General features: G+C 48.8%; 1 protein-coding gene across 4 annotated transcripts in view; it reads right to left on the reverse strand.

The window, feature by feature from the left end:
• KIF17 (kinesin family member 17) overlaps positions 1-12213 on the reverse strand; it is a 41094-nt gene that overhangs the window by 11703 nt on the left and 17178 nt on the right. For all 4 annotated transcript variants that reach the window (XM_040423509.1, XM_040423523.1, XM_040423502.1 and 1 more), the window contains exons 11-14: positions 4756-4987; positions 4220-4478; positions 1420-1484; positions 256-373 (exon numbers count right to left, since the gene is read on the reverse strand). In XM_040423509.1, the coding sequence (XP_040279443.1) occupies positions 256-373; positions 1420-1484; positions 4220-4478; positions 4756-4987 (674 nt within the window). The remainder of the gene's footprint in view (positions 1-255; positions 374-1419; positions 1485-4219; positions 4479-4755; positions 4988-12213) is intronic.

Raw genomic sequence — 12213 nt, forward strand, 5'->3', positions numbered from 1 at the left:
GTCATGAGTACATGATCTTTTATGATTTTAACACATGGGGCACTGGGGACACTTCATAAAAGCTGAACATCCCCTTTAAGGCTTCATGCACACCACTGTATTTTTTTTGCGCATAGCACAGTGACTCATTCATTTCTATGGGACCTTGCACACGTATTTTAGTGGATCCAGGTGGCCGTTCCACAAATTATCGAAGTCAGCGATTGGGCACATGACATTAATGCTGAGTTCAAGTACAGAACGTGCTCCACTCACCCAAGCTCTTCATCGGATCGGCGCTGAGAATTAGGCTGGCGCGTTTGGACTTGAAGTAGTTGCTTGCAAGGTTTTCACTGTCACTTTTGTGGAGCATGACTTTGTATCGGTCTTCCCCCTGACAAGACAATCGTATTGATATAATGATGTAGTAATAGATAATCTAGTGCTGGTGCAGGAAACTAATCCGCTGTTTTCAGTAGTGCACTATATGGTGTATCCGCTATTTGTCAGCATATAAAGAACGCTCATCACTTTTCTCACCGCTGGGAATGCGTATTAATTGGGCTCCCTCTCTCTCACCCAGAAAAGGCAGTTGAGATGTAAGTTGCTGTTATGTGTCATATGTCTCGCAAGAAGATTAAAGTGAATATTTGTAAGTGAAACCATTGCGGTTTTGATGTGTCTTTCTTTGAAGTATTATATATTTGCTATGTGAGTATGTGATGCTATTTTCCACTGCAGCCAATTAGAACAGAAATCTATTACACGGCATTGCTGCATGACCGGACCGTGTAGAACAGACACCAAGTCCCTATTAGTATTAGTCCATGAGGCACATAGCAACAATACATTAAAGACAATGGGGGCATATGGCTAGGATATGCCCCCATTGTCTGATAGGTGTGGGTCCCTCCGCTGGGAATGGAGGCTCGAAAGTTGTGGAGGGCGCACTGCGCATGCGCAGCCGACCTCCATTCATATCTTTAGGGCCGTCGGCTCCATAGAAATAAATAAGAGCGATGGCCGCACCAGAGCGGTGTGCTCACATTCAGTACTATGGGGAGAGCGCTTGGTGGTGGCCGGACCCTGCTCCTTTCTCGCTGTACAGAACCAATATCCTAGCGATATGCCCACATTGTCTCACATGGGAATACCCCTTTTATACTCCACACAAAGCATCATGCCACGAATCCCTACTACAGGCTTTAATCACACACTTGTATTAATGGGGGATGGGTCAAATATTTTGTTCCAACAACAGGAATCGGACCCATCAGAGGAAAGCACTGACAACCATTCCAGTGGGAACATTTTAGGCACCCAAAACCCCCCCCACCATTAATACAACAGTGTGAGTGCTTCTGGACCTCTGCAGCTGGTTTCCTGAACCACTTTATACATAGACAACAAGGCGTGTGGGGCTCATCACAGAAGACGTACCAGGTGGTGCTCTCCGTTCTCACTTGGTGGTGTCCTCTTTGGTTTAGCTGATGGAAGACCTGGGGCTGTAGAGACAGGAAGAATAACAGTTATTGTCTATATGTAAGGAGAGAATCTATATGTGAGGAGACAGCCACCACCATTACCATAGCTGCCAACTGTCCTGAATTCGCCGGGACTGTCCCTGATTTTCAGAGACCGTCCCGGCAAATTTGTGCTGTCCCGGGCCAAAATGGTCATGGTTAACACAAACCCCACCCACAAATAGGTGTTTCTGGTCGGGTCCAGGGCGTTACGGGGGTGGGGCTTATATGCCCTGATTTTACCAACTCAAACGTTGGTAAGTATGCATTACAGTGATACAAACTCGCAGTACGATGGGCTGTGCGGTGCAGCAGATTCTGTTACTTGTCCAGGTAAGAAATAAAACGTAGACTGTACGCTCCTCTAAGACAGAGGGATGGATATATGTGGTAGACGTAGGCTTGCTATATCTAATAGAGAAACATGGCCGTCTCCTCCTCCCTGTACCGATGGTATGGGCAGAAAATCAGAACGGGGGGCACAGTGGTGGAGCGGAGCAGTCCATAGGCAAATAAAAAGGGGCGACGACATCTCCTTAACATGCCCTACAGTTCCAGGTACTTATATTGTAATGTCAGGACCAGTGAAAGGTCCTCTTTGATGGATATAGTAGAGAGAGAGAAAAGGTAGAAAAAGATGGCAGACCAGCACAGGAAAACCAGAAAGGAGACTCGTAGCGGGGATAAAGCAACAGTAAGAACTGTTTTGAGAGCGATAACTTTAGGTTCAGAAAAAAATGATGGGAGTGCTTCTTTAAACTGAGATCTGGCTGTTCAATTAGGCTTTATTCAGACGGCTATAAGTGCATTTAAAGAGAACCTGTCACCAGGATTTTGTGTATAGAGCTGAGGACATGGGTTGGTAGATGGCACATCCGCAATACCCAGTCCCCATAGCTCTATGTGCTTTTATTGTGAAAAAAAACCGATTTGATACATATGCAAATTAACCTGAGATGAGTCCTGTCCCTGAGATGAGTCACGTACAGGACAGGACTCATCTCAGGTTAATTTGCATATGTATCAAATAGTTTTTTTTACACAATAAAAGCACACAGAGCTATGGGGACTGGATATTGCGGATGTGCTAGTGGCCATCTAGCAACCCACGTCCTCAGCTCTATACACAAAATCCCGGTGACAGGTTCCCTTTAAGTGTGTGTATAACAACCACAAATCCCAACCCGACCACCGGTCTAATGACTCAAACTAACAGGGTCATAGGGATCTGTGATGTGGTAAAACTGCCAGGATTTGTGGCTGTAATAGAATGCTATAGCTGAGGATGAGGTAACCATGCTGGGCTCTGAGACACAGTAGACGAGAAGTTCTCCACCTGCCAGCTATTACCACAACCCTCGCCCATTCGCCAGTTTCCAATGGCATTCATTGACAAAAAACATACAGTGCCAAGAGGGAGTTGTTGGAATTAAATGAAGTTTTCTCTGTGTGACTGTAATGGTGATGTATGGAAGATAGAATTTAAACTTCTGTACTAATGTACATAATGCTTTTTTTAGTGTGCGGTTCCAGTCAAAAAACGTTTTTCGGCTTATAGCCTTCTTCAGTACAACTGGTTTGAGCCGCATAGGTGAGAGGAAAAAGCATGGAGGTAGTAAACCCTCAGTGGGTAGCAGGATGCTGCGTTGGTAGGGGGCTTTATGGCCCTGTGTGGCGAGTGCTATAGTGAGGCAGTAGCCTGTATGAAAAGGCGCCATGATTTGGAACCGCACACTAATAAAAGCATTATTCTTGAGAACCAAGTGCAGTACAGGAGTCTAAATTCTATCATTATCTGGTTTGGGAACCATCTCCTATTACCCACGCAAACAGATTGGAGTACCATCCAACCTTATACTACTTAGGTGATGTATGGAAGTAATTACAATATCAGAGGAAAGGAGAACTTTATTGGGGAAAACGGTACAAATGAAAGGAGGCTCTAGGACCCTGTTGTGCCACCTCTAGCCTGGATACAGGATGAGATACGGTCTCTAGCCTGGATACAGGATGAGATACGGCCTCTAGCCTGGATACAGGATGAGATACGGCCTCTAGCCTGGATACAGGATGAGATACGGTCTCTAGCCTGGATACAGGATGAAATATGGCCTCTAGCCTAGATAGAAGATGAGATACGGTTGAACATGGAAGCATACAGGTTTTGTATTGGATCCAGCGGCACATTTGCCCACAAATGTTACAGCTGGGCCTGTAGATCCTGTCCACTTGTAGGTTGCTGAAGCTGTGTCCCAGCTGGTCCCATAAATGCTCAATTTTGACGACTCTGATGCGGACCCATTCACTTCAATGGGGCCGCAAAAGATGCGGACAGCACTCCGTGTGCTGTCCGCATCCGTGGCTCCGTTCCGCGGCCCCGTTAAAAAAATATAACATGTCCTATTCTTGTCCGCGCTTTGCGGACAAGAATAGGCATTTATATTACCGGCGCCTGTTCCGTTCCGCAAATTGCTGAAGGCAACACGGGCGGCTTCCGTTTTTTGCGGATCCGCGGCTTGCGGCAAAAAAACGGCACGGCCGTGTGCATGAGGCCATAACTGCATGCTGAGAGTTGCACCACTTTCTATCTGGCGGCGGTATTTTTTTGTCAATTAGTTAACATTGAGGTTATTTCTATAATATAATCCTTTGTGCTCTGGTGCTGGGCCTCATATACACCAGTATACAATAGCTGGAATGAGCGCTGGGGCATTTACCTGAGGGGAGACTGGTTTTCTGGATGAGAATTTCAGGGATCTTCCAGCTGTTACTGTCCTCATCCCATGAAGCCTCTCTCCTGATTTTATCCAGATTGCTGTAATTGCAGTCTCTCCTGATCAGGGGCTGGATCTGGTCCAGGATCTGCTGGAAGAGGAGCAGGTCCATTTCTTGGCGTCGTATAGTAACCAGATAGTCGTCTCTGTCTCGTTCAAACTCCGAGTGCAGATCTTCAATTTCAATCTCTGCAGCTTTCAGCTGTGATACAGAAGGAGATACAGTATGTGAGACTAGAAAATAATACACACTACGAGGGCTATTGGAGCTGCTGTTTCTGTGCTGTGTGTCAGTGCAATACTGGTAAACGTTGACAGCTTTTTAGAATTGATGCCTCTTGGTGCGTACAAGCTTATAGGTGTCGTACACATAGCTGAGTCTTGCACACAGAGCCCCTGGGGCGCCAATGTAGCATTCAATGGATTGGTGCTGGATTACGGAGGCGCTTGTTTCTCAACAGGATAAATGGATTGCTTACCTTCTTCTGGATCTTCTCTAGATGTTTGCTTTTGGCTTGCAGCTCTTCTTGAATAGACTCATAAACATTAAGCAGTATTCGGTCGCTGCTGTCTTCATCTACATTTTGCAGTGCAGCGATCAGTTCCTTTTTGCGCTCATCCGCATACTTCTTCCTGCGCTTGTGTTTTTCCTTCAGGTCCTTGTTTTTCGCCTGTTCACCTCCGACAACCTGTTGCTCCAGCATCTGCAACCTAAAATGACACCCTCTCTCGTTGTTAGGGTACTGCATTATATTCAGATCTGTGAAACTCATCCCCACAAAGCTAAGAAGCCATTTATCATCTGCACAGTGCTAAGCATTTATTCCAGTTACTCTAGTTACATATAATCGTTGTTTGCGCCTTTTTTGGTCTAATGTTCAGTGTTTTTGGCACATTTAGGGCTCATGCACACAAACATTTATTTAAATTTTTTTAAGGACTCGGACAAGGATAGGACTGTTCTATTAGGGGCTGGCAGTACCGTTCTGCAGAATGTGCAATGCACACGGCTGGTATCCATGTTTTGCGGATCCGCAAAACAGCCACCGATTATGTGCTTGAGCCCTTACTTACTTTGTTTTGCGCCTGTTTTTCTTCTCTTTTTCCTGGTTCGACTATTTATTGTCTTATAGGCCGTTGTTTTGGTCCGCATCCGAGCCGCAGTTTTGGCAGCTCGGATGCGGACCCATTCACTTCAATGGGGCCGCAAAAGATGCCGACAGCACTCCGTGTGCTGTCCACATCTGTTGCTCCGTTCCGTAGCCCCGCAAAAAAAATATAACATGTCCGTTTTGAGGACAAGAATAGGCATTTCTACAATGGGCCGCCTGTTACGTTCCGCAAATTGCGGAAGGCACACGGGTGGCAGACCGCAAAAAACGGAACGGTCGTGTGCATGAGGCCTTAGACTGATTTTAGGGGCGTGGTTTACTTGGTGTGTATGTTTTAAACTGATTCATCTAAGTGCGCTTTTTTCCACTTGATTTTGTCCCAAATTTGGTCTAACATCTACGCTTCTTCATGGGTGGGCTGTGCGACAATTTTATTAAAATAGTGATATTGGGGTGTAGACATGCTCCTTTTCATAAATATAAAAGTGTATATGGTTGGGGCTTTTTATATCTAATATGCAACTTTCTCGCTGGATTTTTGCACCTAATTCGGGAGCCGACCAACGCGTAGTCCAATAGCACATGATCCACCTGCACCGTGATGAATACAAAGACACACTGCCTCATTCATCACCTGCTGTGCGACTCCTTATAAATACTGGGGGCACATTTACTAAATTGCGCCTGTTTTTAGTATCAAAAATGCTGTTTTAGACAGTCTTATTTTTTTTGTAGCATTTACTACTGAAAATGTGACTGTTTTGGAGGTTATTGGGGTACATTTATCATGCTAGTATAATTGTACACCTATTTTTGCGAGTCACAAAAAATCCAACTAGGAGAAGCAACATACACCAGCCAAGAGCTAGTGGAGTTTTGCGCACTTTTACTAATCACATTTGTGCTCGGATCGGCTCATGCTGAGAGGGTCCCCTACCTACGCCTATACTCCACCCCCCCAACCTAGAAGCAGCAGAGTTATGCCGGAACTGCTTATCGAAGGGTAGCCTAAAGGGGGCTACCCCAATAATGAGACCTGAAAGAAGGGAGGGCTCCTGGGTGGGTTGAAATCGTTCGAACCGACAAGTGGGGGGAGGAGGGCCAGGTTTAAATAGTGAACGCCCCGCCTCCCCTCACACAAATACGGCACTCTTAATTGCCTACCACTTGTGCTCGGATCGGCTCATGCTGAGAGGGTCCCCTACCTACGCCTATACTCCACCCCCCCAACCTAGAAGCAGCAGAGTTATGCCGGAACTGCTTATCGAAGGGTAGCCTAAAGGGGCCAAAAGAACCATGCATAGGAGTTAGAAAACTTGATAACAGAAACTACAGACCAAAACTCGAAAGCCAATGATATTTCGTATAAGGATCCGGGATATTACGTATGGAACACACGGAACTGCGACGACCCAACCGTTTGATGACATGTACTGGCACCTTATGCATGGACGCCGCCGCTGCCGCGCCCATGCGGAAGGAATGTCCTGTGATCCAGCGAGGACCGACCCCTGGACCTGTCAACTAACCTGAAAGTACGTAAGAAAGGCCGCGGTGGTTAGCCGGGCATTGCCTAGTTCGAGTACGGGAGAACATGCCGCTTGGACTAAATACTACGCAGCCAAGCCTCCAAGGCCTGCACCGGACACCATCTGCTGTCCGTGGGAAAGTATCTGACCGCCACTGGTTGCCCCGGCCGTGACGTCTTGGACGAGGCCAAGGTGAGGACATAGATGGACCCGCGCCGGATGAGCTGACCTTTCCGCAGGCACCCAGCCAGCGTATTGGTGCCCATGAGCTCGCCTGACCTGAGGAATCCATGGAAAGCCAGGTACAAGGCTGTTTCTACCAGAGCGCTAACCTGCGGCCCGAACGGTTTGCCCCTGCAGTTTGCCTGTCACGGCCTGAACAAGCTACCGGTAAATGGCTGACGCCCATGTCGTTTCACAACAGACATCTTGCGCAAACCCTTCAACGCCGCTTTGATCGGGTGGGCGGAGAAGAGTGACGGTAGGTCCGGATGTAGCCTGCACCAATGGTGCTGAATACCTGCCATGTATAGTTAACAATGCTATAGGACAGGTTTAATTGAGAGTGGCAAAAACCCCGACAAAGCCCAATAGGTGAGTGATAGGTCCCCGGCCAGCGGCCGGGTAGGTGTTCTCATATCTCTGAAACAGGTGCCAAGCTGTCTTGTAAGCCCTCAGAGTATTACTGGCCAAGGAATTGGCCATCAGTCTCTTAGCTATGGTGAGATGGGAGACTTGTCCCAGCGCAGCTGGGCCTGGTGAGGAAATTTTTTTTTTTTTTTTTTTTAATCTCCATGCGTGAGAGACTCTAATGGCGGAGTCATATGTGTAAAACTAAAACGGAGAAGCCATGCGTGAGAGACTCTAATGGCGGAGTCATATGTGTAAACCTAAAACGGAGAAGCCATGCGTGAGAGACTCTAATGGCGGAGTCATATGTGTAAACCTAAAACGGAGAAGCCATGCGTGAGAGACTCTAATGGCGGAGTCATATGTGTAAAACTAAAACGGAGAAGCTCTGCGTGAGGGACTCTAATGGCGGAGTCATATGTGTAAAACTAAAACGGAGAAGCCATGCGTGAGAGACTCAGATGGCGGAGTCATATGTGTAACCTAAAACGGAGAAACCATACGTGAGAGGCTCTAATGGCGGAGTCATATGTGTAACCTAAAACGGAGAAGCCATGCGTGAGAGACTCTAATGGCGGAGTCATATGTGTAACCTAAAACGGAGAAGCCATGCGTGAGAGACTCTAATGGCGGAGTCATATGTGTAACCTAAAACGGAGAAGCCATGCGTGAGAGACTCTAATGGCGGAGTCCTATGTGTAAACCTAAAACGGAGAAGCCATGCGTGAGAGACTCTAATGGCGGAGTCCTATGTGTAAACCTAAAACGGGGAAGCCATGTGTGAGAGACTCTAATGGCGGAGACATATGTGTGAACCTAAACGGAGAAGCCATGCGTGAGAGACTCTAATGGCGGAGTCATATGTGTAACCTAAAACGGAGCAGCCATGCGTGAGACTCTAATGGCAGAGACATATGTGTGAACCTAAACGGAGAAGTCATGCATGAGAGACTCAGATGGCGGAGTCAAATGTGTAACCTAAAACGGAGAAGCCATGCGTGAGAGACTCTAATGGCGGAGTCATATGTGTAAACCTAAAACGGAGCAGCCATGCGTGAGAGACTCTAATGGCGGAGTCCTATGTGTAAACCTAAAACGGAGAAGCCATGCGTGAGAGACTCTAATGGCGGAGTCATATATGTAACCTAAAACGGAGCAGCCATGCGTGAGACTCTAATGGCGGAGACATATGTGTGAACCTAAACGGAGAAGTCATGCATGAGAGACTCAGATGGCGGAGTCAAATGTGTAACCTAAAACGGAGAAGCCATGCGTGAGAGACTCTAATGGCGGAGTCATATGTGTAAACCTAAAACGGAGCAGCCATGCGTGAGAGACTAATGGCGGAGTCATATGTGTAAACCTAAAACGGAGCAGCCATGCGTGAGAGACTAATGGTGGAGTCATATGTGTAAACCTAAAACGGAGAAGCCATGCGTGAGAGACTAATGGCGGAGTCATATGTGTAAAGCTAAAACGGAGAAGCCATGCGTGAGAGACTAATGGCGGAGTCATATGTGTAAAACTCACACGGAGAAGCCATGCGTGAGAGACTCTAATGGCAGATCTGTATGTGTAAAACTAACACGGAGAAGCCATGCGTGAGAGACTCAAAAATGTATATATTATTTTTTTTTTTTTTATATATATACACATACTTTTTTTTTTTTTTTTTCACTATCAACCACTTAAGCAGCTCCCGTATGGGCACAGCTCTGAGTACGAGCATGAAGAGCATGGTATAACGCAGATCACCTGCACGGACTAACTAACATCTTGTGCCTAAATAACCCCCTTGGAACCTAATGTACGGCCGGCAGCAGGAAGCCAGCCACCGCCTATGATCTGCTCCCCCTGACCGAGCCTAGTACTCCTTCCCCTGATCCCTGCCTACCTAACGGCACGGCGGCCCGTGCCAGACTTTATTGAAGATGAGGAGCCTTACCCCCCAGCCGCGTGGGGAGCTCACGCTGCTCCCTGGCAGAATGCACCAGTGCGGGAGGGCCAACCCACCGCCGGCTGGACACTCGTACCGCGTGGGGAGCAGCGCCACTCCCTGGCAATGTGCACCGGATCAGAGGGAGCCCTTCCTTTACCGTGGGCCCCGGCCCCCGCTGGTTTGAACCGTGTGCCGCGTGAGGAGCCGCACAGCTCCCTGGCATTGTGCGCCGGTGCGGGAGTGCCCCCCCTCACCTAGGGGCTGGTTATTGTGACTGGAACCCGCTGGGAGACTGAAGCCTAACTGGACCTACCTGTGACCGTGAAGGCTGACCTTCCAGGCCGTGGCTGACCCACGTGCGTAGTCGTGACGCAACTACCCGTAGATGCCCACCCAGTGCCTGTAGTTAACGGGAGTGCGACCGAGTCTGTGGATGTGACCGACTAGCCCCTATAGTCGTGAGGGGACCCTACATCGAGAGTAGCGGTAACGGACCATCGCCTGTAGACGTGGTAGTATTACCTCATGAGTCTGTTGACATGAGACTAATGCCTGCAGTCGTGGCCGGTCTTAATAATGAGTCTGCAGTCGTAACGGATTTGTGCCTGCAGTCGTGGCAGGGCTTTAGAGCGGGTCTGTAGTCGTGACAGACTGATGCCTGCAGTCGTGGCAGGACTTTATAACGAGTCTGTAGTCGTGACAGACTGATGCCTGCAGTCGTGGCAGGGCTTTATAACGGGTCTGTAGTCGTGACAGACTGATGCCTGCAGTCGTGGCAGGACTTTATAACGAGTCTGTAGTCGTGACAGACTGATGCCTGCAGTCGTGGCAGGGCTTTATAACGGGTCTGTAGTCGTGACAGACTGTTGCCTGCAGTCGTGGCAGGGCTTTAGAGCGGGTCTGTAGTCGTGACAGACTGATGCCTGCAGTCGTGGCAGGGCTTTATAAGGAGTCTGTAGTCGTGACAGACCTGGCAAAGCAACATTCCTATCTATACCATTATTATAATTTTTTCTTTTTTTTTTTTTTTTTTTCTTTTCCCCCCCACCAAAGACCACGACTGTAGGCGCCACCCTGTAAGAGATGCGCCAGAGGCCTGGACATAATAGACCACCATCCCCTGTCCCCCAAGCCTATGCAGGAGAAAAGAGGGGGTTGGCCCCCGCATGCACCACCCCTGACTCACCTGGCGGCCATGACAGCCACGAACCCCACAGTATCGTAAGTTAGCCCACCACCTGTGAACCTGAATAACCAAGGACAGACGTGTGAGTGAGCGCACGCCAGCTGGGCGACACTTCACTCATGCCACCGCTCCCTAGCTAACCACCGGATTATTGTGACTGCGCCCGAACCAACCCCCTGACTGACCGTATGGGCTTACGGGCGGCCCGGCTGCGTGCGCAAAGTGACTTGGCCAGCCCCCCTCCTTGAAGCCCTCTTTATATTTGATCCTTGAACATATTCCAGATTTTTTTTTTTTTTTTAAATATATATATATTTTTTTTTTTTACTCCTGCCTTAGTACCTAGCCACTGTGCCTGAGCAGAGGAGCCCTGCACCAAGACTGCAGTACCAGTATGGGCCTGTAGGTGTCGACCATCCCCCGCCCTCTCTCAAGCCAGGACCTGCTGGAGCGCAGCAAGCCAGTGATTCCCTTCTAGGTTAGAATTAACCATTGAAATCATAACTTGTTATACAGTGCACATGTCTGAGTATCTGCTTATCTCGTCTTGCCTGAGTTTGGCGCAGTAAAGAAGACGAGTTTATTCTGCAGCGGATTCCTAGACATGAATAAGCATGTCCACCTTCACAGCCTCGCTAATTGTAATTACCAGGAGAACGTGCATCAGGATCGGCTGCGAGGGATTTGCGCTCCGCCATGTGGAACATTGCATCCCGTGCCCACCGCTATCGACTATTTGTACAGGGAAAGCCGCGGCGTATTAATCGCCTATAGGTTTCGACTTCCGTCCCCTGATCCTGCAGCTGGACCTCTGCTTACTGATTGCAGCTAATGAATAGACCCCTGTGTAAGCGGACGGCGTTTTCCTCTACGGCGGAACGTTCTGATACGGGAGTGAGTGATATATAACGCTGCGTCGTGGAGCCGACGGCCGGCGTGACCGATGCTCAGGGTATGCGAGCGGACGTCGTGACCCGTCGCTGCTGAGCCACAGGTGAGGGGTGCCTGCCTGGGGGACGCTGCATGTGGGAGCGGGGGTGCTTAGCGCAGGGCCTGGAGCGGATCGGGGTGCCTGTCTCGGGGTGCCGGAAGCGATCGGGAGTGCGGGCAGTCTCCAGCGCAGCTGGGGACCGGCGGCACGCTCGGCAGCCCCACATGTTATACATAGCGAGACGGGTGTGCAAGCCACCCTGCCTACCTAATCACCGTAGCGACGAGCTCGACGCAGCCGATCCCCCGATCCTCCAGTGACGCATGCCCTTCTCTGGCACCAACCCACAAGCCGATTCGAAATCGTTCGAACCGACAAGTGGGGGGAGGAGGGCCAGGTTTAAATAGTGAACGCCCCGCCTCCCCTCACACAAATACGGCACTCTTAATTGCCTACCACTCATACGTAAAAAAGTAGTGAATACATAATTGCACTTTGCCAATGACAAAACACTAAGCCCCATCAACAAAACAGGCGCAAAAAATAAACATGCGCAGATGGCATGTAAAATCTTAGACAAGGTGACATCATAACAATAAGTGCGACTAAA

Source organism: Bufo bufo, chromosome 1 (genome assembly GCF_905171765.1).
Source record: "Bufo bufo chromosome 1, aBufBuf1.1, whole genome shotgun sequence".
NCBI classification, from domain to species: Eukaryota; Metazoa; Chordata; class Amphibia; order Anura; family Bufonidae; genus Bufo; species Bufo bufo.